This window comes from Rhodamnia argentea, chromosome 2 (genome assembly GCF_020921035.1).
Source record: "Rhodamnia argentea isolate NSW1041297 chromosome 2, ASM2092103v1, whole genome shotgun sequence".
NCBI lineage: Eukaryota > Viridiplantae > Streptophyta > Magnoliopsida > Myrtales > Myrtaceae > Rhodamnia > Rhodamnia argentea.
Window position 1 is genome coordinate 28,561,725 of NC_063151.1, and position 27,273 is coordinate 28,588,997.

A 27,273-nucleotide genomic window follows, 5' to 3' on the forward strand; every position below is an offset into this window, starting at 1 on the left:
TGATGTGCCCCCAAATTGGGTGAGATGACAAATGATAGTAAGTCAAATCATTGTGAGCTTTGCAAATTGCATGTCATCGTTTTCTATGCCTACATGACCGCCAAGACTATTTCGAACTTGACCTTAGAATGCTCGGGCAGTAGAAACGAAAAAATAAAATACAAAAAGGAGAAAAATAAATTTATTAAATGGGTAATAAATTATCCAGCCCAAATTAACTTGTATAAGCCGTTTATGTTTCACTTATTGTAATGTAAATTTCTCGACTCATATAGATTCATATTGTTAAAATACTTTCATATTTAATACAATCTAAAATAATTTACTTCTTATAAATTCTTTAAAAAAATCATATTGCCAAAAATTATGGACAAATTTTATAAATTTAAATAATAAAAATTATAATTATAATTTTTTTTCCTTCTAAGTCCGGCAAGGCCACGGGCGAGAGTCGGTTCCTCTGCCGGATTTGGAGAGGGTTGCGGCCTATGACCCTCCCCCGCTACTAGCGAGGCTTTGCGGCTCTTGCCTTGTGGCGTGATCGATGACGGTTTGGTAAGCGGCCCTCATAGAATTTCCAGAAAAAAAAACAAAATAAAAAATAAAATGCAAAATTATAAAAAATTATTAAAAAATGATTTGATTGTGATAATTACTTAACATAGTTAGGTAACTCGTTTAAGACCTATTAAGTCGTTAAGTAACTTATATGTCACCCACTTAAGTTTGTTTTTAAAACTTAAGATGACTTATTTACAACCTACGCCATTAAATTTAATGTGTTAATATATGAGTTATAGACCCGTTCTGTCATCTCCACACAAGAGAAAGTAAAAGGAAAAAAAAAAGAAGAATGGGGAAATAGGAATTGACAAGAATGCCCTTGGTCTGACCGGGCTTCACTCCCCCCAATCCCCCCAGCGTGGAGCATTGCCACCTTGTGTATATATTCCCTCCTCTCTCTTCTTCGTTCCCTCACACACGAAAACCATTTCTCCTGCTCTCCTTCCTCATCAACTCTCCATCTGTCTGTCTATCTGTCTACTCTCTCTCTCTCTCTCTCTCTCTCTAACACGCACATATTCTCAACCAAATCTCTCTCTCTCTCTCTCTCTCCTCTTTGTCTCGTAGCCATGCCTGAAGCACCAAAACAAGCGCCGACACCAGCCGACTACAACCTCCATGACAAGAACAAGAAGGCCCTCCAGTTCATCGAGGACGTCACGGCCAACCCCGACGAGGTCCAGAGGCGGGTCCTCGCGGAGATCCTCTCCCGCAATGCTCGCGTCGAGTACTTGCGCCGCCACGGCCTCGTCGGCCAGACCGACCGCGAGTCCTTCAAGAAGACCTTGCCCGTGATCACCTACGAGGACCTTCACCCGGACGTCGCTCGTATCGCCAATGGCGACAAGTCTCCCATCCTCTGCTCTCACCCCATTTCGGAGTTCCTCACCAGGTAATCAACATGGTGGTTTTCTTCCCGGTCCTTGATTTTTTTATTTTTTATTTTTCCCCAGCCGCTTTTTCGGGTCAAATGGGCAAAATGGGTGGTTCTCGATTTTTGTCGAGCGTTTGCCGGGTCTTTGCTAAGTTGGGTCGGTTCTTTGATTTGGTGCGCAGCTCAGGGACGTCCGGAGGAGAGAGGAAGCTGATGCCCACCATTGAAGAGGAGCTCAACAGGAGGTCACTGCTCTATAGCTTGTTGATGCCTGTGATGAGCCAGTATGTGCCTAATCTGGACAAGGGCAAAGGCATGTACTTTTTGTTCATAAAGTCAGAGGCCAAGACGCCGGGTGGGCTCGTCGCCCGACCCGTCCTCACCAGCTACTACAAAAGCTCTCACTTCAAAGAGAGGGCCTATGACCCCTACACCAACTACACTAGCCCCAATGAAACCATTCTCTGCCCCGACTCCTACCAAAGCATGTACTCCCAATTGCTCTGTGGCCTTTGCCAGCACAAGGAGGTCCTCCGGGTCGGGGCCGTTTTTGCTTCCGGGTTCATCCGGGCGATCCGGTTCCTGGAGAACCACTGGGCCCTCCTGTGCCGCGACGTCCGGACGGGGTCCATCAACCCGAAGATCACCGACCCGGCCGTCTGTGAGGCCGTGATGAGGATCCTCAAGCCGGACCCGAAGCTCGCGGACTTCATCCAGGCCGAGTGCAGCAAGGACTCGTGGCGCGGGATCATAACCCGGCTGTGGCCGAACACCAAGTATGTGGATGTAATTGTGACGGGCACCATGTCACAGTACATTCCCACTCTGGATTACTACAGCAATGGACTCCCTCTCGTGTGTACCATGTATGCCTCTTCCGAGTGTTACTTCGGGGTCAACCTTAACCCTCTTTGCAAGCCGAGTGAAGTGTCCTACACATTGATCCCCACCATGGCCTACTTCGAGTTCTTGCCCGTGCACCGAAACAACGGAGCCGCCGCCAACTCGATCTCGATGCCCAAATCGCTTAACGAGAAGGAGCAGCGGGATTTGATCGATCTCGTCGATGTCAAGCTTGGCCAAGAGTATGAGCTTGTTGTCACCACCTATGCTGGTAAATGAACCATCTCTTCATTCTTCAATTGGCAAAACATTAGTGTGTCGACTAGAGCTTTAATTAGTCATACATACTCATGATGAGCTCCATCTGTGTTTTGGCAGGGCTTTATCGCTACAGGGTCGGGGACGTGCTCCGGGTCGCGGGGTTCAAGAACAAGGCCCCTCAGTTCAACTTCATATGCCGCAAGAACGTGGTCCTGAGCATAGACTCCGACAAGACCGACGAGGTCGAGCTGCAGAACGCGGTGAAGAACGCGCTGAACCATCTGGTCCCGTTCGACGCGACCGTGGCCGAGTACACTAGCTACGCCGACACCTCGAACATCCCGGGACACTACGTCCTATTCTGGGAGCTCAGCCTAAACGGCTCCAACCCGATCCCTCCTTCCGTCTTCGAGGACTGCTGCCTCACGGTCGAGGAGTCGCTCAACAGCGTCTACCGCCAGGGGCGGGTCTCGGACAAGTCGATCGGGCCGCTCGAGATCAAGATCGTGGCGCCGGGGACGTTCGACAAGTTGATGGACTGTGCCATTAGCTACGGAGCGTCGATCAACCAGTACAAGACCCCTAGGTGCGTCAAGTTCGCACCGCTCTTGGAGATATTGAACTCGAGGGTGGTGTCCAAGTACTTGAGCCCGAAATGCCCCAAATGGGTTCCGGGGCACAAGCAATGGAGTAACTAGAGAGAGATTCTCTGATGATGGCAGAGTCTAAAGTAAAGAGATTTGTGATTTAATTCTGATGGTAGATTGGACTTGAAATGGTTGGTCCATCAAGAACTGTTTCTTCTAATTATCTTTAGGGGAAAAAGTCAAGCACCTTTCTTTCTTTCTTTCTCCTTAGGTTAACCCATGTCTCACTTTTTTCTTTTCTAATGCTTTATCTTTCCCACTTCCTCTTTATTGGGTTCTTTCTCTTCATTTGCCTCTGTTTAATAATTATCTAAGTAGAGACCCCCCTTAATTAGCCATGTACAAAAACAGTTCCTCTCTCTAAGTATGCTTTCATTCTCTCTCTCTCTCTCTCTCTCTGTTCTGTAGCTGAGTTTTGTTGACTGCACCTTCTTGCTTGCAAATTATAATCATCACATTTTATTGGGAATTTGATTCTTGATTCCAGCCAGAATTCCTGCCCATTGAAGTATCATGGGCTCTTTCTGCTAAAACGGCAAATGGAAGCCAAAGCCAACCCCTCTTTCAAGAACTCCCATTCTTTCTTTATTGTTCTTTTGGCCAAGGAAAAAAGAAAAGGGCAACGGCCCTTTTCTTTTTACCTTGCTCATGGGTATTGCACAGATTCACATAATAATCATTTTCTGCAAAAAGTTTCCTATGCTCAGTAAATGATTCTTATCAAGAAAAGAAATGAGGCCATCGTCTGCTATACTGTTCAACAGTAGTATGTCTGTTTATCCAGAGGATTTATGCTTAAAAATCAAATCTTGTTCAATTGCCCTGTTCAGTCAGTTCATTCCAACAATGTTGCTGAATGGATCGTGAATGTCAATGCAGTAACAGAGCCTAACTTTCACCGGCCCCTACCTTGACCATTAACAGACTTTGGGGGGATATAACAAAAAGCTTCAAGGCCAACAGAAATTTCTTTTCGGCATGATCTTCAAATTGTCTGGATCAGCACTCCCCTGGATGTGAATCTTATCACAAAAACTACTTATTGGCACAAAAGGGGGAGGGAGATAGTTATGAATCAGGTGATGACAGCCAATTTTTGGACATCATGATGGATTTGTTGTCAATTGAATAACGTCCAATTCCTGGCCATGAAAGTCTTCCGGAAAATCATGGAAGAGGTCCAAGATCAGACAAAAACTGGTGAATAGGCCAGAAATTCTTTGTTTGGGGGTGGCAGGACAGATAAGATTATAATCCCTCGTGTTGCCTCCCTTCTGTACAGTATGTCTGGAGAAACAAACAAAAGAGTCCATGGCTGGTTCTCAGACAAAAAAACCCAGAAAGGGAGAGAGGAGACTGTGTCACGGACTTCCTCAGGTTTCATGAAGTGGTTATTCGGTGCACTGAAGAGATTAGGTCTCCATGCTCTCTGCTTGTTGGTCCAGTTGAACTCCACATTTGTCCTTCTCCACCATGATTTCCACGTTGATCTCCTATTACAATTCAAGGGCGTGCCATCTTCTCAACAGACAACACCGACCCCCCAAAACCAAAAAAAAAGGGGGAAGAAAGAAGGAAGGGAAGATGTGTCCAGTGTCCATTTGCTAAGTCATCGCGTACGGGGAAGTACACACTTAAATACAAGTTGTTTGACATCTTCATCTTTTGCCTCGCCAATGCTGGTCCAGTGTCCATGAAAAATGGGATGTGATGCTCCACATTTTCAGACTCAGCCCTTCATTAAGTTTTGTTTATCGCATTCCGACCGGCATTACTCGGACCATTACGCGATCCCTTTTTGGCAACCCGTTGAAGGAAAATGAACAGAAAAATAAGGATGCACGTGAAAACACTTCTCCATGAGAAGTCAACTTCTGATCAGAAGTTGATTTCTCTACTTCTCCTCAAAAGTATAAGTTGATTTTTCTACTTCTGCTCCGGATTGACTTCTAATCGGAAAAATTCGTTTGATAACGGTTGAAAATTTATACTTTTGAAACATTATTAATAAAATCTTCGGTGGCGATGATTGACGATGGCGGTGGTTAGTAGCGGCGGCGGTGACAAGCGGCGGCGGCGGTCGGCGGCCGGCGGTCCCAGCAACGGTGGTCGTCGGAAGCGGGTGTGATCCAAGAAGTGATTCCAAAGCCGAGAAGTTAAAATTTTTTACTTCTCAAAATTGGTCAAAATTCCTATCAGAAATGAAAAATCTTACCATAAGTGAAATTCTACCATAAATCAATTTTTTTACCAAATGAATTTCTACCTCGTCAATTTTTATAAAAATTTTGCCAAATATTTTGAAGTGTTTTCGTGCGCACCCTAAAAGAATGGATCTGTTCGTAGACAAATTGCCTTATCCATTTGTTCATTTACCTAGATGTTGCAGACGAACTCAGCCGAAAATGGGTTAAATCATATGCTGTCATTTGGTCTCATCTCACAGTGGACGCACGCCTTTTTTTTTTTTTGTCATTGGGTGAGTTCTAGAGTGTTCTTTGTGAATTTGGGTTCTGCATTTTCACAAAACCCAAACATTTCTTGGGGGATCACGTAAAAATAAAAATAAAAAAGCCGAACATCAGACAATCATCAAATAATCTCTTTTAGGAATGTGAATTGGTCGAGTTAAATCAGGTCCCTAACGAATTCGAAAATCATAGAGCGATAAGCGGATACCGCATTAGAAAACTCTACGGCACTCGGGACATGAATGGCTTCAATTAAGGGGATCCCCAAATATCGAGCCGAAGTCGACTAGCTATCCTAATTACTAAAACAAAGTGCTTTTGTTCTCGAGATTACGCAAGATCGTCCGGATAACCCCAAAGCACGATATGTATAACTCACTCAGGTAATTACATAATTGACGTTTACATCGGGAGTTATTCATTCAAAGAAGAAACGACCGAGCAAGTTTCTCATCATCTTCCAATTAATCGGGACGGATTCGAGGTCCTATTTAAGAATAGTCGTCTCGAGTTTGAAAGAATTCGAGAGAGCATTCCGAGACCCTTCCCTCGCGCTATCGTCAATCTCTTCTCAAATTTCATTTTTCTCCGAAAGGGAGCCGAGAAGATCCAAAAGAGAAGACAACTATTTTCCCCTAATGACTCCCACCTTTTATCTTGTCAAGTCAACTGATGTTAACCTTGATTTTTTTCCCTCTCTCTCTCTCTCTCTTGTTTTCCATCTTTTGAGGCATTCGTTTTCAACCCCCTCCTTTGGCCTCACGCCTTATCCATTACAATCACGAAGGAAAGATCAGTCACTCGACAAAACCCTTTTTTTTTTTCTTTCTTCTTTTCCTTTCGGAGGGGGGGTTTCCCTTCCCCCCATGCACGATGACTTTATGGAATGGATTTTCAAAGCTACAAGACAGTTTGAAAAAGCCAGTTCTGCAAATGGGTTTGGAGATTCGTGAAAGTCCAAATGGGAACAAAAAGATTGAAAATTGGAGGGTGTTCCCTAATCCCTATTGGACGATGCTGGCTTCTTTGGCCTTTTCCCACCTTGGCTAAGGGCAGTCACAAAGCATAGTGCGGGAACCACTTAGGACCATTTGGGACAAGATGGAGCACACGTCCCTCTGATCTTTTCACCAGATATTTGACAAAAAGAAAGGGGGAGGAGGAGATCTTCGATATGTGAGCTAAAAGCTACGCGTGCGTGCCTTCTTGATTTGGGATCCCAAATGGATCCTCGCGCCCCCCCACGATGGGCGTGTGTCGGATTGTCCAAAAATCGCCGCATCTCCGATCAGTGACGAGGTTTATGTCCGTCGACCGTTCGACCGTGTTCGCTCGATCTCGAATGACGGCAGAAACAGTGGATTTAACGGTTCATTCGCGGCACGGACATCTCGTAAGGTAAATATAAATAAAATCACGTGACGACAGAGTCCGTCTCGTCCTTGTATTATGTAGGAATAGAGCTGCGCGATAGCTAACAGGCAGAAATGGAAAAGAAAAATGAAAATACAACTATGTGCTTATATTAGCAGAACGAGTTTACAGGGACTCTGTGTTTTTTTTTCTTATCTGAATTGGAGTCACATTATTATTCGGATAGGAGAAGTTATATCTTTTTTCACACGCAGAGTGGACCACATCCTAGAGTGCCGCCACGTGGCACTTAAAAAGTTTTAATCCTTTTTTTTTTTGGGTGGGAAAGTTTTATTTGACTTGACGTGTTGCATGAGGGCTCTCCCTAGTCACGTGGGACCCAACAAACAACAAGCCAATAGCATCACGAAGATCCACGTCAGATTGCTCCCAATTTGCAAATTTGTTTATGGTGGTTTCCGCACTTTAAAAAATTGCCGCATGAACCGCCTATAAAAAAAAAATACACAGAAGTTGAAGAGTAGCTCACTAAACTTTTCTTTTAAAAACTAGCCAGTCTTTGATCTTTGACTAACTTGGGCAACATCCCAACCAATGTAGTCGTATTTTGGAGTAGAATGCCTCGATTTCACGCTTCGAAACGCATATAAGCCTGAGCCTTACGCGAAAACAAACGGAACGTGGACGTAGCTAGCTAGGTCAACATAGAATGTGGGCGTCGATCGCCACATTGATGGGAGAACCGAGGAAAGGCATAGCCATCGGGGTTGCGCAGATCGTCGCAAGGTCATATTTGCTAGAACACCATCGGGCGAGACTGACGGTGTTGAGGACTAACCTTTAGAAAAGGAATATTGCTAGCTAGTAACTGGAAAAGAGATAGGCGCGTGCGCTTCGGGCGCGCATCGGGTGCGATTCGCTGTTGTTGTTAGGGGCTATTGTAGGAGATATTATGGAATATCAAAGATGTTATTTAATCGTTGGTTGTCTTCTATGGTTTGTAGGATGTCTTAGGACTCTGAGAATCTGGCCGAGACACATACTTATTTTCAAGCCACAACATCTCGGGAGTCTTCCCTGCATCCATCTCGCTAAGATCATTCTCACACGCAAAGGGGGTGGAAAAAACAATGGGAGGGACAAGGTGGATAAGATAAGGCATAGAAGGCACATATGCTATCTTATATATCAAGGGAATCTACAAATCTTGCCTGCATAGGTGATACTGTTATCAGATGCCGTAATCTGATGCTCCTCACTTCGTATACAAAAGCCCGAGAGAGGGCAAAATGGAGAATGATGACCACTTCGCCGTGCTGCAAGTAAGCGAAAAATTGTCCGAAAAGTCCTCGGACATATCGCACTTTTGTCAAATTAGTCTCCAACCCTTTTTTTTTTTTTTTTTTTTTTCATTTTGTCAATCGAGTCCTAAACATTTTCACGGTTTGCTAATTGTATCCATCCGATCAATTTTGATCGGAAATTACCGACGAGAACATTAGCCATCCTCCATGGCACGGTCGGTGCTGACGTTAATAAATTTAATAATATTTTGATTTTTTTTAATTTTTAATTTTTTTCTTTTATTTATTTTTTGTAAACTATGTCCGGCGCCGGCCATAGTAAAAACATGTAGATAAGTACTAATAAAAATTGAAAAATATTAAAATACTAATTATCCACATTAGCGTCGATCTTGCCACGTAGGACAAACGATGTCTACTTAAATAATTTTTTGGGCAAAAATTGCTTAGATGGACTCAAATGACAAAACGTGAAAATATTTAAATTGACATAATTAAAAAAAATTTAGTGCTCAATTGATAAGATTGTAGCGGGTTTATTATCTTTTGGACAATTTTACCAGGCAAGAAGCGAAAATGATTGAGAGTTACTGAACCCCCTAGCTGATGGCGATGGTGAAACCGGAGCATGTTTGGCTTTTTGAGACATTTAACCCTTGAATGAAGGTGATGGACTGATGTTTGGCAAATAGCTGATGATGAACCGAAAGAGCCGATTGATCGGCAAGCGAAGGATGATTAGCTTTGATGGCCTTAATCGCAAGACACATCGGCAGTTGCATTAGCTCGGGAAATCAAAACTCACGGATGGTAAGCTACCATCACCGGGGTCTTTCCTTTTCCCCTTCAAGCATTGTCATCCGTTCAATTTGATCTTCTAACTAAAGAGCTTGGCAAAGACATATCGAATTTCATGATCAGGATTTGCCTTGCCCATTAAGAGTAATCTCGGCAGCCACGCTCGCCATCATGGACGGCGCATTAATTATGCGAGTGGATATTGAGGTTTGCATGAATCCATAAGTTTTAGCAGAGTCGACAGATTTGAATATTTTGTGTTACGGAAAAAGGAGGAGGTAACTTAAATTTTATTTTATGGGGACCTAAATAAGGTCGAGACTTAGTACTCGCGTTCGAATTTTTTGTTATTGGTCACTGTTCCCCGCCATTGTTGTAATTATTGTTGGTGTTGCGATTGAACTGGGGAAAGGAGGTGGGGGGAGAAAGAACCAAAGAAAACGAGTGTGCGGTGCGCCACCCAAAGAACGGACCGGCTGTTGGCCCATGATTCACGTGTGTGTGTCTCGGTCTGAGCGGAAGGCGACGGCACATCACGGCCCGGTCGCCGAGGCACGTGCGGGGTGTCACCCCGCACGTGGGCATCCCCACAAAACGACACCGGACAGCAACACGTGTGGCCCCTCCTCGCGGAATGTTGACTTTGACGGGAGCCCCCAACACGTGCGCATATCTCCTCTGTCTCCTTGCCGGGCCCTCGCCCACAAGCCCATTGAACCCACTTAGGGCCCAGAAACTCGTCATCCACATTCCACCCCTACCCCGCCTTTTTTTTAAAAGTATTTATTTATTATGTAGTTCGACACCAATTATTTGGAGCACCATAGCTTTGCTGACGGGTCTCTGTCTGAGGAGTTCATGTCCAGTGTAGCCCTAACACCAGGCACTGTTGTCATTTTTCAGGACCAGTTCTCTTCCGGTCCATGATCACCATAATTGAGACAAGAATCATTGTTTAAAAAGAAAACATAATAATAATTAGTGGGTGTTTTTTTTTTTTTTTTTGGAGACGAGATGAATACATAATCAGCTATGAATTTTTGGCTGGCATGAGAGGTGAACCGGACTGATTAAAGAATGGGAGGGAAAGAGACACCTGAACCACTCACTGTTCAGCTGCTGATGCAACAACCTTCGGAAGTGTCTCGTCTCCAAATGTCTACTGACCACTTGCCCCTATCCCCAGACATTCTTTTGTATTCCTCCAAATGCATACGAAATCGGATGATAATGTTCTTTTTATCCTGAGGAGGCGTGGTGGCGCCGCCCTTAATGGTTGCTTTCGAAGAGGCAAACTTGATTATGATGATGATGATGACGACGAATGATGATAATGACGCCGCGAGTGATGCAAACGTCGTTGAACGGGGCAAATCAAATGATTTGTCGATGTTGTTTCTTTTTTTTTTCCTTTTATGATGTTTTTCTTGGCTGTTTGAGAAGCGTATGTCAATGTCTTTCCCAAAATCTGACATTGCTAAAACACAAGCCTTTGGATTAATTAAGCGGAAGCCGCCCGCGTCACGCAAGACGTTACGTCCCCGAACCCGCAAAGCAGAAACCAAAGATATGCCGATTCCGGAAGATGGAGAAGAACCGAGAAGAAAGAAGAAGAAGAAAGAGGGGGCCATATGTTTTTTTGCAAACAACGACCGGATACCCGCTCCTGATTTTCAGCATACATTCCGCACTCGTCGCGGAGGGGGACCCCTGCACTTTGTGTTGACGTTCCGGGTTGGGCGCAAAGAACACAGCGCGGCCCACGGATTCCCTTTCCTTAGATCGTGACGTGGGGGGAAACATTACGCTCGGGAAGGGAACTGCTGGTGCAAGTGCCTCCCTCGTTTCTCTTCTCATGATGTTGCTGCTTAAGTATGGCTTCGAAAGCGACGGTTAATCAAATTGTTTTCCTTTTTCTTTTCTTTCGTAGATGGCTGTTGTGCCATTCGCTTTCGTGAACAAATACTACTTTTTTTCGTAATTTGGCGGGTGCGAATCACCTGGTCCCGGTTCGAGATTGATCGCTTGTGACGAGCCAATGATCATGCCGATACATGAGTTTTAGGCAAGCGATCCATTTTATGAGAGGACAAACCTGATGCATTTTGACCATGAGCAAAGCGTTTTTAGGCCCATCATCCAACCTGGCCCCTCTCAGCCCCATCCCTTGTTCAGGTATTTGTGAACATAAAATTTGCCAAAACATGCAAATCAATTTGGGGGCCATGCCCAGTGCAAGGAAAGATCATTTGGAACATCTGCTGTCCCAACTCAGTTATTGCCCACGTTTGTGTTAGGGGCAAAGGGGGAATTCCAAATACTGCAATTTGGCATTCACATTACCGTCTGCCCGGGATTTGATCAGACTCCACAAGATCAGACATGAACACAGACTACAACTCGCGCTTTTCACGCGACAGGCTGCCGACTGCAACGTGCGGGTCGACACCATTCCGACATAGAAACCAGGCAGTTCACCAGCATTGTGACACATCATTGTGTTTGTTCCAGGTAAAAATACCTTTGGAATAAGAGACAAAGTACCCCCATGGCGATTTCGCAACGAGTGAGACAAAAAGACACGATCAAACTTTCTCCACAGTCGCCATGTCCACATGTCATAACCCTGTTTGACAACAAAACATCGGTCCATAAAGAGAACAGGTGATGTGATACCATCTCCAATCCTAATACTTCGGAAAAAAGGCCACGACGCATGGAGATGTATCATGATAGGAGAAGCCATGTGTGACATCTTTCAATTAGCTCCAAGATATCTACAGCATTTGCCAGAGGCCATGCTATGCACAACAGCGGCCGATCTTACTACAGACCTAACAAACTCAGTGATATACAAGGGAGGAAAAGAGTCCATGTCTAGTGGATTATACTTAATCACATGAAATCTACCAGACAAGATACTCCAAAATGGCGGCGATGGCTTGGGAAGGTACTACTACCGGGAAAGAAAATCATTTCCAGAGAGTATTCCACTGATATTACAACATAGCAGGTCCTAGGCCTGCCGCAGTTTATAGCAGTCACTGACTCCATGCGGCCAAGAGCAGAGATCAGTAGCCATAGATCAAGAGCTCAGATCAAAACCATCTGAAGTCATTTCAGTCTGCTGAACTAAAGAACAGGAGAATCTCTCAAGGTCATCTAATAGATGCTTTCTTAATTGAAGCAATGTTGAGCTTGACAGGGATAATTCTTAGAAACAATGCCAGCGGAGAAAACTTTCTCCACAAGCGGTTTCCACAACAGTTGATATGTTGGTGTAACTACTAGCTACCCACTACTTGACAAACACATCAACAGTGATTGAAGACGCTCATGGAGAAAAATTTTCTCCAAGGCGGTGTTGGCAATGTAAATCCTAGTCAAAGAGCTATATGCGAGCACTTATCCTTTTATGTTTTCGAACATCTACATCACTGCACCTTCCCTAAAATTATCTGCGCATTCAAATTATAGTATTGTATACTTGGATAATCAAAGCCGAATGCCATTTGGAAGGTTTCTCATTCCAACCCAGCCTCTGGCTTTTTTACCCAATTAAGCAAGATTTTCCTTTTTGCCAGTTTATTCCAAGAATATTTATGTCAGGACTGGCATGACGCATCATGAATCAGCATACATCAAGTGTATAAAGGAGAGTGAGCATACTGACAAATGCAAATTTTACGGCCTGGAAGTTTCTCAGATGAAAAAAGTCATTCATTGCTCACAGAGGTTCTTGCTTCAGAAAATGGACCAAAGGTGCATAGTAGAGTAACAAACTAATGGATTGGCCATTCCTGCAACCAGTCAGGAGAGCAATAGATGTGATTTGCAACATGGAACTGGCTGAAAAATCTAATGAAGCATGGAGAAAATAGAAAGGACAAACAAGCTACGGTCATTAAAAGGCGGACTTTTAGTTCAAATAAGGCAAGTATGCTGCAGTAAGTCTCATGTACAGAGGAAAGAAATCTTCAATCCAGTATTAACTATGTTGTTTCCCTAAGCCTCCATCACAACCCTCAATGTATCCTCAAACCACAAAAGATGGAAATCTATTAGCATGCATTAGCATCACAGATCATTTGAGTTAGAGAATATGCTTTACATTCCCGACAGCAAATTCATCCACGGAAAACTTATCTTCACACATTTGTCAAAATTATCTTCATCTTGATTACAACATCCTTTCCCCTGAATGTTTTGAGGATCTGATCTTGATCACTTGGGACACCAAGCAAAGGCTAACCAGAAAACAGTAAGATAGATGGTATGCTGCTTCTTTGTAGAAAGCATGCGAAACACATGACAATGCACTGCTTCACATCCCATAAAAGTAACAATCATCTATATTCATTAGCAGTTTCTTAGCGATGCTAATGTAAATCAAAACAAATGTTCATCCTTTCATTAGAGCAACAAACGGTACTCAACACGTCTAAAGATAGTCTAAAGATTTAACCAAACAAACTAATACACATTCGAGCGTTCGAACGTTCCTGTAAAATTTCCTGTTGGAGCCAGAAAGTTGGGTGATTGCAAAATGTAAATTACAGACTGAGCCTTCAAATGGTGTCAAGTGGTCCATTTTAATAGTAAGAAATATGGATCCATCTCCCAGAGTTATGATGCTAATGATGAATAGATTACATTCAGGTTGACGCGTACATATAAGTCCCCATAAAAATAATTGTAGAAATCTGTCAATTACATTAGTTTGTTTGGTTAAATCTTAATTCTTCAGATACTATGCGGGGAAAAATCCCGCTTTAATTAAGTCAGTCGGAGCCTAAAAATCAACAGGCATCTTAACAATATCCTTTGGTTCATGCTTTAAAGAATGAGATCATATTGACTACATATCACAGCTCACTAATTGAATAGAGGACTTCTCTTGCGTGTCCACATTCCACATTCATCAATTATGAGCAAGAATTTCCATCCCCATCTCTCAAGAAACTGTAATACTGTCCACCTATCACATATTTCACACATCTCAATATGGTAATCACCTAGACACAAGAAATAGGATATGCATAACTTGAATCGCTAATCAAATTCAGAAAACTTACCCGTTCAGTTTGTTTTCCCCAAAAAAGTGAGGTCTTCGTTCAATTCCAACAAACCAAAAGAAAGTGCTTCACGAATTCATGGACAGCCTGCCTTCAATTGGACTAAAGCAGTAAACTACTCCATTGTGCAAAACTGGCCCATAGATGCCTACTAACCACAACAAAAAGGAGTACATATTACATTTTTTGGTAAAGTTAAAAAAATGGGGAGGGACGACCAACATAGAGTACCCCTTAGGCATTACATAGGAGTTCCATACCCACTCCAAAATATTTGATTTGGATCATAACTACTAAGCACCACCCGAGACCTTAAAGTCAGAGGAACTCTCTCCACATAAGGTAGCAGCACCCAAAATACAACAAATCCTCTTAGAACACTGCTCTCTTTAGTATTAACTGCAACTAATGCTAAAATTCTTAAACGTTTAATTGCTGCAGTTTAAAGAGGGAAGGCTATTAATGACAGTGGACCAAGCCGTTTCACATGAAGCGTGCATGTCGTGCAAATGTGTCACAACAACGCGACATGCATGGTCATCTGTGGCCACGCAAAAGCCAAACAGACTATTATCCCAGCTTTGCTGCCTTTTTTATTTCTCAATCCTTCCATTTTCTTCCAAACAGTACAAGTTTCAGAGAGATCTATGGCTATCACTCTAAGAGACAAATCTCAGATCAATTGAGGGGTGCACGAATCTCAAGGTTTGGAATGAAACTCAAAGCTATGTTTAAAGTTCTATTCTATTAGATTTTTATATTTGGAGGAAAAATGTCATTTTCATCTCAAGGAAATTTTTTTCCCCTAAACCAGGTCTAATTCCTCATAGCATTCCTGAGGTTCTTTTGCAGGATCCCAGCTTCAGACCTCTAGCTCATCCATCCTAGGCTAAATCTGATCCTCAAATTCACGATTATATACATGCATCCTCCTTAAAAGATCAAGTCTATGTAGTGGCTATGTTTGGAATCATTTTCTGCTCATGCAACTCAGCAAGTCGAAAAATCTAGCTACGAAGTTATGTGATTGTTCAGCAGGTATCTTTGCACTAAGTTCCTTCGTCCCCACAAAGCAGCCAATTTTCAGAATTAGGGTTTTGCAATGGTTCAATTTGACTTAGTTTGGTTCTTTAGTAGTATTTCTCAAACCAAACAGAAATATCCACCTAAAACATAAACGATCATAATTAATTTCATGATTTGGCATGTGCAGAATGAAGACATCATTTGGGCCTTATAATTCTTTTAAACAAGACCTCTGCATTCTTTGGGACCCATCTGAAAAGCAGCCTCCAGGTTCAATGTAACTGAAATGTCGCCATTTAGACGTAGCGCGCAATATATTTGATGAGATACCAACTACGATTGTTATCTATTGGACGAGCACAATTTCTGGTTATGTGAACTGCGGTCAACTTTTGACCAAAAACAAAAAAAAAAAAAGAACTGCAGTCAGCTTGATGAAGCCAGGGAGTTATTCACATATTTGAGAGGAGTCCAGTTAAGGATATTGTCCTGTGGATGGCTATGCCTGCCACAATTGTTTTCATTCTCATAAGGAATAGACCACTTTTAGCCTAAAACTAAAATAATAGTATAAAGACAAGAAATTGACAATGTCAAAGTAGAGTTTCTGTACAATAACAATTCCTAAAATTTTCTTGTAAACAGAAGAAACGTCCAAGAAAACATGTTCTCCTTAGTTTTGGTTGGCAAACCTCAAGTCAATAGAAAATTCTAGTTGAACCTTTTCACCCCAAACCAAAGAAAAGTTAATTAATTGGGTCTGTTATTTTATTTTTTTTTGGTTAAGTATCTTTAATTGTTTCTTCTTTGCAGGCCCAACTTAACATGCTTAGTAAGGCCAACCAACTTCTAGGAAGCAGAGGTATACTCTATTAATAGCTGATAAGTTCCTTATTAATTTGGCAAAAAGGAGAGAGAGAGAGAGAGAAGGAAAAAAAAGCTCTTCACAGCCTTCAAGAAATCTATAAACTTCAAAATACTTCAATAATTCCTCCAACTATCATCTTATGAGAGTCTTGGCAAACATCATCCAGATCCAACATCCAAGAGTAGTTTTGTTTGGTGTGTTTTGCAGCAACAACAACAAATTATGGACAGAAGTATCAGCAGACAAAGAACAAAAGCACGTACATCTCGAGCCACCGACTACATAAGCGGACTACCAGAAGTAATTCTAGTCTATATCCTTTCATTCCTCCCTTTCAAAGACTGCATCAAAACAAGCGCCCTATCCAGAAGATGGAAGTACCTTTGGACAAAGAGTTCTCGACTAAATATGAAGGAAGTAGAGATCATTGCTAAGCTAGTGAGAAGCAATTTCTACTGCACCATCTGTGAGGACATTTGGATTTGTTCTCCTACTTGTTGTGAAAGGCATTTGCTTAAGGAAGCAAGGAGGATGTTTGCACAAGTTGTAGACCGAACTCTCCTACTACACTCAGGTTGCACCCAGGACAAATTCCAATTGACTTTCTTTTATGATGTCTATGATGGATTGACCAAAAAGGTTGACATGTGGGTTAGATATGCTTTGGCATCCAACATCAAAGATATGGAGTTGAGCTTCTTTAATCCAGGTCTGATGCAATACTTTGATGAGAGGGGACCTGTTAGCACAGGTGTCAACCTTTTATTACTTTATGAACTGCCTCATAACTGTTTGGTATCAAAGATACTAAGCAGTTTGAACGTGAACTGCTGCAAGCTAAGAGCATCTGCTTTAAAAGTTTTTCCTTCTCTTCGAAGGATATTCCTAAAGCAAGTGGTCATCATTGATTCTTCAGTTAGAGTTCTGGCATCAAAATTTCCCGTCCTAGAAGACCTGAGCCTGGAAAATTGTGTCTTCTCCAAACAATTTTTTCTGTGTGATGAAGACTTGATGATTAAAAGACTTTATGTGACCAACTGCAAGCCCAATGAGATCCCCACCTTTGAGATTAACATATCAACTCCGCAGCCTAGTACTCCTGGTGTTACACGGAGTCTATGTCAAATTGACTTCTATTAGGAAAGCCACACAACTGGTTGATGTCACAATGGACATTAGACATTTGCTTGTCACTGAAGAACGAATAGGTATTGCTTCATTGCTGAGTGGATTACGCCACTGCCAGAATCTGACATTAACACCATGGTGCATTCAGGTAGCTTTTCTCTATTCCTCTTGCTTGCAAATTTTGAGCCAAATTCACTCATACTCATATGGCAGTCTTTTGTCATCAGGCTCTGCCTGCAGATGAAAATCTGAGAGATCAAGCAAGGTTCCAACTTCGGGAGGTGGTGCAACTAACTTTACTGCTGTGCTTAGAAAAGGATAATCTTCCAAGAGTGGCCTGCCTACTAAGGAGCTGTCTGAATCTGAAATAGCTTACTCTAACATTGCACGGAAATGTTAGGGCACATAACATGGTATCAGAAGAAAGAACCTTATAAGGGGTTATTATGATGTTATCTGCTCATCTATCAGGACCATCTAACATGTGATCTTACTGTTTTCTTTAGGGTGATTTCTTCAGAAATGGTGGTCCAGGCATTTCAGACTATGATCCAGAGCACTACTTTCAATCTGAATGTTTGCCATTCCCTTGTCTGGAAAGCAGTCTCAAGAAAATTACAGTTACTGGGTTTGCTGGAAGAAGGAATGAGATGAAGATTGTCCGTTTTCTGCTGAGAAATGCAAGAGTCTTGAAGAATATTTCCATCTTCTATGAAGACGCAGAGGAGTATTATAGAGGAGAGATGGGACTGTGGAGGCAAAATGGGCGATTCCACCAAATATTTTGTGAGCTGCTAAGGTATCAGAGGGCATCCGCTCAAGCTGAGGTGATATTTTCAAGCCCCCAACACCACTGTGTTGGTCATGAAGGGTACTATCTGCTTCAGTAGTTATGTCTATGCTCTTCCTAAGTTCTCCCTTTCACATCGTCCTGCTGATGAAGGCTTATGATCTATACAGCTGTTCTCTTATGTTCAGTACCAACTTGTTTTAAGTACTTATGACTAAATCCTGCTTTGTGTCAAATATGTTTGGTGACTGTGCTCATGTGATTATGATGTCCAATTGTGACATAATTATGTGTGGCCTTATTATCCATCTATTCTTGTTAGCTCTATTGAGTATCCTCAGCTATTATCAGGAGTAAACCAAACCTCTAGCTATCAAAGACCCAATTCATTTCGAGGTAGCTCGACTTCTGGCATGTATTTAACATCCATTTTTGGCCAAACATAAGATATGCACATGCTACATGCGCACCTACTCAGTCAAGCAGTACAACTCTCGTTTTATTTTCACAGGGACGAACACCTGGCAAACCATCTTATGAGAAAAGAACACAAACGTCAACTCTACTGGCCCTGCAACATTTTTTCACTACACCTGTGCCTTGTCTTTCTACATTATGAACGCCGTTACAATAGTTAAGAATCAGTAGTTCTAGTCTAGATCGAATCCATGAAGCGAATATGACATAACAGATAGCCCAGAATCCCATGAAAGCATATCACATCTAGAGTGCCGCGTGTAGCCAATGCAATTCAAACATCAAAGACACGATCAACTATAACATTGCAAATGTGAGAATGCAGCGCGTACCCACAACACTAAGTGAGCAGACTTTCTTTGCTTTGGGTGCAAAAGAGTAAGAGGATCCAGCTTCATGAGATTGATGAGAAAGAGCTCCTGGTTTTTATACCAACAGAAAGCAGGTGGATTACAGAACAAAGTAGTGGAAATACAGCCCATGGTGGCGCCAGCACCTCAAATGAAGATGTCCCATCAAGTAGAGAAATAGAAACTGAGCTCAGTGGAGTGAGAGAGAAAGCTTCAAACCCCAGAATAAAAAGAAAGAGAAGAAAAAAAAAAATAGTTGGAAATTGTCAGGTTGGATCTCAAATTGGACCCAGTAACAAAGGAGGCACCATTCAACAACAAGGACGAGAATATGATCTGATATGCAAAGACATGACCAAAAACTAGAGAGAGATGAACTTGTGCCCTCCTTCTCTCTCTCCCTCTCATTGAGCTAGTTTGAGATTGATTGACCAGAAAGAATTACTGAGGATACACATCATGGAGAATCAGGTGCTACATCACTTGTACAGAAACTGAGCGAAGGGATGCACAAATCAACGAAGGAAAGAATTGCAAATTGGTGCAGATACCCTCCCCCCCCAAAAAAAAAAATAGCCATAGCTACTTCCAATTCAGCATCATATATTATCAATATCCCTGGAAATCTCAGCTAAAGTCTATCACTTTTTGAGGTTATTTTCACCCTCAAACGATGTGAACAGGGCCAAAAAAAAAAAGCAAACTTTAAGCAATTTCAATCCATAAAAACGCGCTAAAAACAGATTCCCGGAGAAAAACTCCATACCGGGGACCTCTCCAAAGAAGCTTCGCAGCCCGAAGCGAAGTTTCTGAAAGAAAGCTGAGGAGAGACGAACGACGATGGCGAAACGGCTTAGCTGCAGCTGCTGATGGGGACCGGGTCACCTTTTGCCGTTCTTGAATTGTGCCTTGTCATCACAATTTTCTTGATGAAAAAATTTACTAATACGATAAATAAATATTATACCATGCAAATATATGAAAAAATTGGATTATATATATTTGCAATATTAGTAAATTTAATAAAACTTCCCGATTACTAATCATGATCTGATTTTCGTGAATAATTCACTGAGACCTATGTTCTTATTACCTTCATTTTGTCTTTTTGTAATCAATTTATATCGATTTTTGTGTCATAATAAGATTTTCGACATCTCTTAACTATATGTATATATTTGGATACCTTCGCAAAATCATGGTCATCCAAATCACGATATTTCTCTCACGTATCTGATGATCGGAAATTAAACGGTTGAGTTCCGACCAAATAAATAAATAAATAAATTGTTAGAATATGCCGGTGATTATAAAGAAAATTATTCATTTGACAAAGGGAAAATATCTTGCGCTGCTGTAAAGGATCCGCACGTGTCCAAAGCTACAAAGGTTTCGCTGTCACTAAAACAGTAACATCTATAGTGGGTGAAGGGGGTCCACCGCTTTGTCGCGCGTGGCTCCTTGATGGGCCCACACCGTGGGCCGAAGGAGACTGGCAACCTGCTTTGGAGCCCAACCCCTGGGTTTGTTCTTTAATTTTATTTTTTATTTTTTTGGCGGAGTACCTGAAAATCCGGTAGCAAGGTGAGGGCACGCATGGCAACAGTTTTACTTAAGAAATTAACTTCTGACCATAATTTGATTTTTCTACTTCTCCTTAGAAGCAAAAGTCAATATTTTTGTTCTTGCTCTAGAAGTTGATTTCCGATTAGAGAAATTCGTTTGATAACAATTGAAAATTTTTACTTCTGAAATATTATTAACACAAAGTCTTTTACGAAAAATTATTGTCAGAAGTTGAAAATTTCTACTTTCATTTTTAATTTTTAATTTCTTTTAAAAAATAAATTTTATTATTAAAAATATTATTTTCTTTTTAAAAATAAAAAAATATTATTTATTTTTTTACTCCATTTGTCAGAGACGATGACTTAGCAGTGGGCGATGGGGCTTGTTCACGGCGGCGTCGGGCTATGGCTATGGTCGGTGGGGGGCGGTAGGCAGTGGGAGGCTATTGGCGGTAGGCGATGGTGGCCGGTGGAGATCGACGGTAGATGGAGGCGACGACAATTAGCGGTTGGTGGTCGTGGGTAGTGGTCGCGGCGATCGTGTGGCGGTGGTCGACCGTGTCGCGATGGTCAATGGTAGTTTCCGACAGCAGGTGAAGGTATATGATGGGCAACAACGGCACACATGGTAACACTTCTAGAAATAAATTCTACTCTAGAAGCACTTCTGGAGCAAAAATCCGTTTAGTAATACAACTTCTGAAATAGAAATATATTTAGTTACGTAACATTACATTTCCACTTCTGAAGTCATTTTTTAGCCAATTCCGGAAGTTAAAAAATTACTTCTTTTTCAGAATTAGAAATCTCTCAACATCAATATCTCTCTCACTTCGACCTCTTTTTTCATTTTCGCGCCTCTCTTTCCCAACCACGCCTTTGCCGTAGCCACCCGCCGTTGATCGCTACACGCCATCACCCCTCGCCACCGACCACCGCCGACCGCCGCCGCCGCCATCCCTCATCGACCCCCGCCCGCCACGTAGTCGCCATCTCCGGAAACCGGAGTAAAAATTAAATAAATTTTGTTTATTTTTAAAAATTAAATAATATTTTTTAATAATGAAAATTTATTCTTTAAAGAAATTTAAAAAATAAAAATGAAGTCGAAATTTTTCGGTTACCGACAATAATATTTCGTAGAAGATTTTCTGTTAATAATTATTTAGAAGTAGAAATTTTCAACCGTTACCAAATAAATTTCTCCGATTATGAATCAACTTTTGCTAAGTCGGAAGTTGATTTTCGAAACAAAAGTGTAACATGTGCGTTCAATCGACCCACTTCCGCTTCTTCCTTACTTTCCTCATAATTCCAAACCTTTCAAACCCCTCATCAGAAATCGTTGCGACGTTTATAAAGATCAAATTGATTTCTAGCCCCTAGTCCCGTGAATACTATCGAATGCATGCGATTTCGGTGCACTCCAATCTTTACATCATGTGAACTTCGCACGAAACACATCGAAATCAAAGTTATGAGCGGGCCTTGCGACCTAAATTTCCGTTAGCGCATTCGGGGATTTGATTTTATTTTCATTTTTGCACCCATGACCAAAAACCACAACAGTTTCTCCAGGAACCGCCCCAAAGGATGTTGCTGCGTGGTCCATTGACCTTTCCTGCTTCCTGTCCTCCAAGAATCACTGTCGGGTCGACAGACGCGATTCCTGTTGCTTCTTCTCTCGTGCTGAACGTCCCTCTCCGCCCGGATGAAATCTCAAGCCCCACCGAAAGCGACCCCAACCAAAAACGACCGCCGTTGCGAAATCCCCTATTTGACACCTCGCCTACAGTCGCTACGACAGTCTTCCCTAGTCCCTTTGGACTCTCTGCAAATTCCAGCCGTTTCCAAACCCGACTCCGGCCAGCTCGACCCTCTCGGCCGGAACTCCGATTCAGGGCGGGCGAAGTGGGGCCATTCCGATGCGAACCTGGGTCCCAAATCAGGCAGGGGGCCCATCGTCAATTATTAACCATGATGCCATGAACAGAGACTGGCTTGACCGCCATGAACGCAGCGTGTGCCCACCACGTCGAAATCATTTTTTTAAAAAAAAGGCAAAGGAAGCGACTTTGCTTGTGGGAACCGAAAAGCGAGTCGGCCATGTACATATAACAATGGACGAGCAGAGGCAGGCCTTCGTCCTCTTCTCTATCAAAACCCATTAATGTCCGGAGCTTAGGACATTATCAAGGGGGACCCTTTCATTTTGTTCCCTTTCCATTTGTTTCCTTGTCCATCCATCGGCATGGCCGACCTAATCGCGAAGCATTATTTATGACAATCCCCATCGCTGCGGTTGCGCAACTTCCTTTCGTGGGTAGCCATGCGGTAATTGAAAGATCGACGTAAGTAATCACCAACTACCACCATAAAAATGGCACGAATGATTTTTCCCGTCCAAATTCAATTTTAGCGTTTTCTTGATATATATTTCCACACGATCTTGCGGTATTTCATAGCATCCGATGATAAGTGTGTAATATGAAACAATTAGTCTAATCTTCGACGACATTTATGACTGGAACTTTTACTTTATTAATATTTCATATTTATTCGTATGTCTAAAAATGAGTTGTGATTACTGGATTGTAACAATAAATGGCGGTTATGAAAAATATTGACTCACCCTAATCGTTTCATTAACAATATATGTGGAATCTGGGTAGATTCCGAAACCCGTGATAGGAAGGATTCCAGATTTCAGCGTATGTAAGGGGGGTTTCAAGCTTCCAAAAAAGAAAAATATATTTCGACATGTAGATTTCAAGTTCTGGGTGAAAATCGGAAACTACTCACCCTCGATTAGAAGAGAAAGAATGGAGAATCCGCTATCATTACAAGATTTCCCATGATCTTCTTTTGGGTTGTTTTACTCTTCTTTTTTTTGGCTTCCTATGGGAGTGTGACTCTCCACGATTGTTCAAGGCATTGCGATGGGCAATGCACCCCCATGATGGGAACTCCATGCCAATATCACGAATCATGACATGAAGCTAAACACCAAACCACGTTTCACCCCTACAAAACACGAATCATGTCACAGTACCACCAACAGACATTCCCGATCCCATCCAATTGAAGGCGATCCAAAACACAGAATCATTGGACCCCCTAATCAAACCCCCTCACCCAAATCACCAACCAAGGGCAAAACCATCTTTTCAATCTCAAGATATACACGATAGATTTCGGGTTTCAAATATTGAGGAATTTGTTCCGATAAGTAGGTTCGAAGGTGGAATTTGGAACCTAATACCTATAACGTATAGCTTGTAACCTAGAACAAGTTCTTGCGTTTTCTTAATATATGTCTTCATGCAATCTTATGGTATTAAATGACATTCGATAATGAATATGTAATCTGAAATCACTAGCCTAAGTTTTCGTTTCTAGCGATATTTATAATAGAAACTTTTATTTTGCTAATGTTTCGTATTTATTCTTGTGTTAAATATGAGTCATGATCATTGGGTTGTTGCGGGAAATGGTGATTATTAAAGGCATTGAACCCGAGTAGGCCCTAGAATCGACTTGAAACCTCGTGACATGGTGGGTTTCAAATTTCATCGTATGTAAGATATGTTTCAGATTCTAAAAAAATGAAAAACGAGTTCTAATGGATAGATTTTAGGTGGAACCTATACCGAACCCGAAATCACTTACCCTCATTTAAAAGGAATGAATCGAGAATCCGCTATCATTACAAGATTTGCCATGAATTCTTTTGCTTTTTTTTTTTTTTTCACCTATGGGAGTGGGGTTCTCCATTATTGTTCAAGGCATTGTGATGGGCAATGCAACCCCGTGATGGGAACTCAATGCCAATATCTTGAATCATGACATGAAGCTAAACACAAAATCACGTTTCGCCCCCAAACAAAACACGAATCATTTCGTAATACCACCCAACCAACATTCCCAAATCCCATCTAATTGAAGGTGATCCAAAAATACAGAACCATTGATTGAGCCCTCTCCTCACCCAAATCACCAACCAAGGGCCAAACGGTCTTTTCAATCCCAACTAACTTTTCCTTTCTTCCTCTTAAACAGTCTTTCCAAATATCACTTTGCACTCTCTCTCTCTATCCCCCTTAAACCCCTCTGTCTGTCTCTCTCTCTTCTCTCTGCTCTCCCTCCTTGTCTTCCGATCTCGCCATGCGTTTCCTGAGCCCCCGGTTCACACTCCTCTCCCTCTCGACATGCCTCGTCCTCGCCTCCCTCTCCCCTCCGGCCCTCCCTCTCTCCTCCGTCCACGACCTCCTCCGCTCCCGAGGCTTGCCCGCCGGCCTCGTCCCCCGTGAGATCAAGTCCTACACCCTCTCCGACGACGGCCGGCTGGAGGTGTTCCTCGACGGGCCGTGCCTGGCCAAGTTCGAGAACCGGGTCTTCTTCGACAGCGTCGTCAAGGCCAACCTCACCTACGGGAGCCTCATCGGAGTGGTGGGCCTGTCCCAGGAGGAGCTCTTCCTCTGGCTCCCCGTGAAGGACATCATCGTGGACGATCCCAACTCCGGCCTCATTCTCTTCGACATTGGGGTCGCTCACAAGCAGCTCTCCCTCTCGCTCTTCGAAGATCCCCCCGATTGTAAGCCCCAACAAGGTAAAAGATCACGACCGCCCACCCTCATCATCAGTTCTTGAATTTCCCTGTTTCCCCCCTCTTTCCTTTCCTCATATGCCTCAAGTTCCATGTTCTGTGCTCTGTTTTTTGTCCCGTTTTGTGGTCTATGATCTGTCTCCAGTGCCTTTCCAAAACGAAACCATTTCGAGTCACCTTTCCTCGAGGAAACCACCATTGTAAGCAGTCGTATCGTGCCTACAGTACATCAACACGAAGTTTTGCTCTTCACTTTGTAAATTTTTTTTCTCGAGGAAATGGAGCTCCTGAGGGGGGTTGTGGAGTGGATATGCGTTGCAGAATATTTCAAACCCGCTTGGTCATCATGGTTCGCGAGGGTCTTTACTGTAACGGTTCTTCTTTTTCTTTTCTTTTGGCAGGTGTGCTGAGGAGTCATGTGAGGAAGGAGAAGGGGTCCTTCGAGGCTCGGAGATAGAGAATGTCCAAAGCTGTTCCAACTTTTGTCCTTTTCTTCTCCTTGTCTAACAATAATGAAGAATTTCCCTCCCCCCCCACCCCCATCATAGCAAATATAATATAAAATATATATAATTTTGTGAGTTAATGTCAGTCATTAGATAAATTTTGTGAGTTAATGTTAGGTGCTGGTAGCTTTGCCATAGCGGACTGTAATTAAAGATGTGAATTTGGAATCCGGATTTAGAGATGGAAGAGACACTTTTGATTGAGAGAGAGAGAGAGAGAGAGAGAGAGAGAGAGAGAGCCCTTTCATTCTGATTTTTTTGTCTTTGCTTCCTTTCTGTTTTTGGGTTCATCAATGTGTGCTTTGCCTTAATCCCCATTTGTGAAGGAAGAGATTAGCAAGAACCAAAGCAAAGCATCTCCACAAGCCTCATCTCTTTCATTGCACATCTCAATTCTTCCTTTCTTTCTTTTTTGGTCTTGAGGCAGAGGGGGAAAAGGGATTTCAACATGGAAATAAGGGTGGGGAAAAAGCCTCACTTCACGGGCCAAACCCTAACTTCATGCTGTCGAGCAGACCCTTTTTCTATGATCGAATTTTAATATTAATACTAACTTTTTTAATAATGTTATTGTGGGGTTGAATGAATTTCGGGGGATGGCATCTTCATAGGCACTCCTCCACTTTATGTTAACGCGGGAAATGTGGGCCAAGTGATGCTCGGGTGGGCCCCTCTCTCCATTTTCTTTGTGGGGAGAGATTGGCCCACGAGAGCATTTGGGGAGTGGGGTTTGCCCTCTCTCCTTCGGGCGCTTGCCTTTGTTGTTTTCCTCTTTAATTCTCATTGGCTTGGAGCACCATCATTTCATCATGTGGTGGAGCTTCGATTTGTTGACCCGTTTGGCTAAGGTCCAGGTTGGAACTCGGACACCATACGACCCACTCAAAAAAAGATGAATTCCTTCATTATGAAATGTACCAAAAAGAAGAAGGAACGCGGGATCCTTCCTCATGAGATTAGTACTTGTTTCGCGGCTTTCGAGTCGATCCTCGAGAGGCATGTCTTATTCCGTGGCTTTATATCGCCGCCGCGGGGCGGGAAATGTTTCGTACTTAGATGATTCAAGAATCAAAAGATTGGGGGATTTAAGGAAAAAAAAAGGGGGTTCCCTAAAGTGTTTTGGACTTTGATTCGGTCCCTCCGCAATCCCAACATTGGGCGTTGGTAGGCGCGGGATTCCAATGCTTCGGAGGACGACGAACCGAACGTGACATTGGGAAAGACAAAAAGGGCTTTGGCCGCGATTGGCTTTATCCTTTTGATCATTAGCGTCTTTCGAGAATAGTGGGGTTGGGGGAATTTTCTTTTTAACCCCCCCACCATCCAATTAATTATCAACAGAAAATGTTCATTAGGAGGTTAATGCCGTACTGTTCACACCAATGATTATGATGGTTTGATCCCGAATTACGAAGCGGTAAGTAATCATGGGGATTCGACGTTCCTATGAAAAAATCAAAGCATTCTTGTGGGGGCCCTTGTAAGAATGGAGAATTCTAATATTCCCTTTCTGTAAAGATTAGATAGTGATATTATGAGGTTTTGAATTTTGGGGCGGGGGGGCGGGGCGGAGAGACGAAAATAGAACAAAAAATGGAGGAAAAAGGAGAATTGCTTTGTTATTTAAAGTCCAAGATTGGCAAATTAGAAAATAAGAATTTTCGATGCTGAATTTTATTAGTTTTTTGGGAATATCATCATTTACTGAGAATTTAAGTTTTCGGAAATAAATCTTGTTTTTTC

General features: G+C 42.5%; 2 protein-coding genes and 2 long non-coding RNA genes across 7 annotated transcripts; 3 read left to right on the forward strand and 1 right to left on the reverse strand.

Annotated features, from left to right (window-relative positions):
• Positions 1-968: 968 nt before the first annotated feature.
• Positions 969-25,930, forward strand: LOC115727547 (indole-3-acetic acid-amido synthetase GH3.6). 2 transcript variants are annotated; one of them, XM_030657773.2, is made up of 4 exons: positions 969-1,456; positions 1,621-2,552; positions 2,660-3,238; positions 25,736-25,930. In XM_030657773.2, coding segments are annotated over exons 1-4 (1,836 nt in total). In that variant the 5' UTR covers positions 969-1,133; the 3' UTR covers positions 25,738-25,930. The 2 variants fall into 2 exon arrangements, with proteins under 2 accessions (XP_030513633.1, XP_030513628.1); XM_030657768.2 differs by lacking the exon at positions 25,736-25,930 and having other exon boundaries at positions 2,660-3,457.
• On the reverse strand, positions 12,285-19,070 carry LOC115727551. Of its 2 annotated transcripts, none has more exons than XR_007197715.1 (2): positions 18,833-19,070; positions 12,285-14,359 (listed from the first exon to the last, which is right to left on the reverse strand). It is a non-coding gene; the product is annotated as an uncharacterized LOC115727551 (long non-coding RNA). The 2 variants fall into 2 exon arrangements; XR_004013695.2 differs by having other exon boundaries at positions 12,285-14,362.
• On the forward strand, positions 16,852-18,203 carry LOC125313976. Its single transcript, XR_007197716.1, has 3 exons — positions 16,852-17,381; positions 17,461-17,646; positions 17,740-18,203. It is a non-coding gene; the product is annotated as an uncharacterized LOC125313976 (long non-coding RNA).
• On the forward strand, positions 24,504-25,643 carry LOC115727549. 2 transcript variants are annotated; one of them, XM_048275398.1, is made up of 2 exons: positions 24,504-25,027; positions 25,170-25,314. In XM_048275398.1, exons 1-2 carry the CDS (start codon positions 24,583-24,585, stop codon positions 25,226-25,228), a joined length of 504 nt encoding a protein of 167 aa, XP_048131355.1. In that variant the 5' UTR covers positions 24,504-24,582; the 3' UTR covers positions 25,229-25,314. The 2 variants fall into 2 exon arrangements, with proteins under 2 accessions (XP_048131355.1, XP_030513638.1); XM_030657778.2 differs by lacking the exon at positions 25,170-25,314 and adding an exon at positions 25,426-25,643 and having other exon boundaries at positions 24,508-25,027.
• Positions 25,931-27,273: the final 1,343 nt, after the last annotated feature.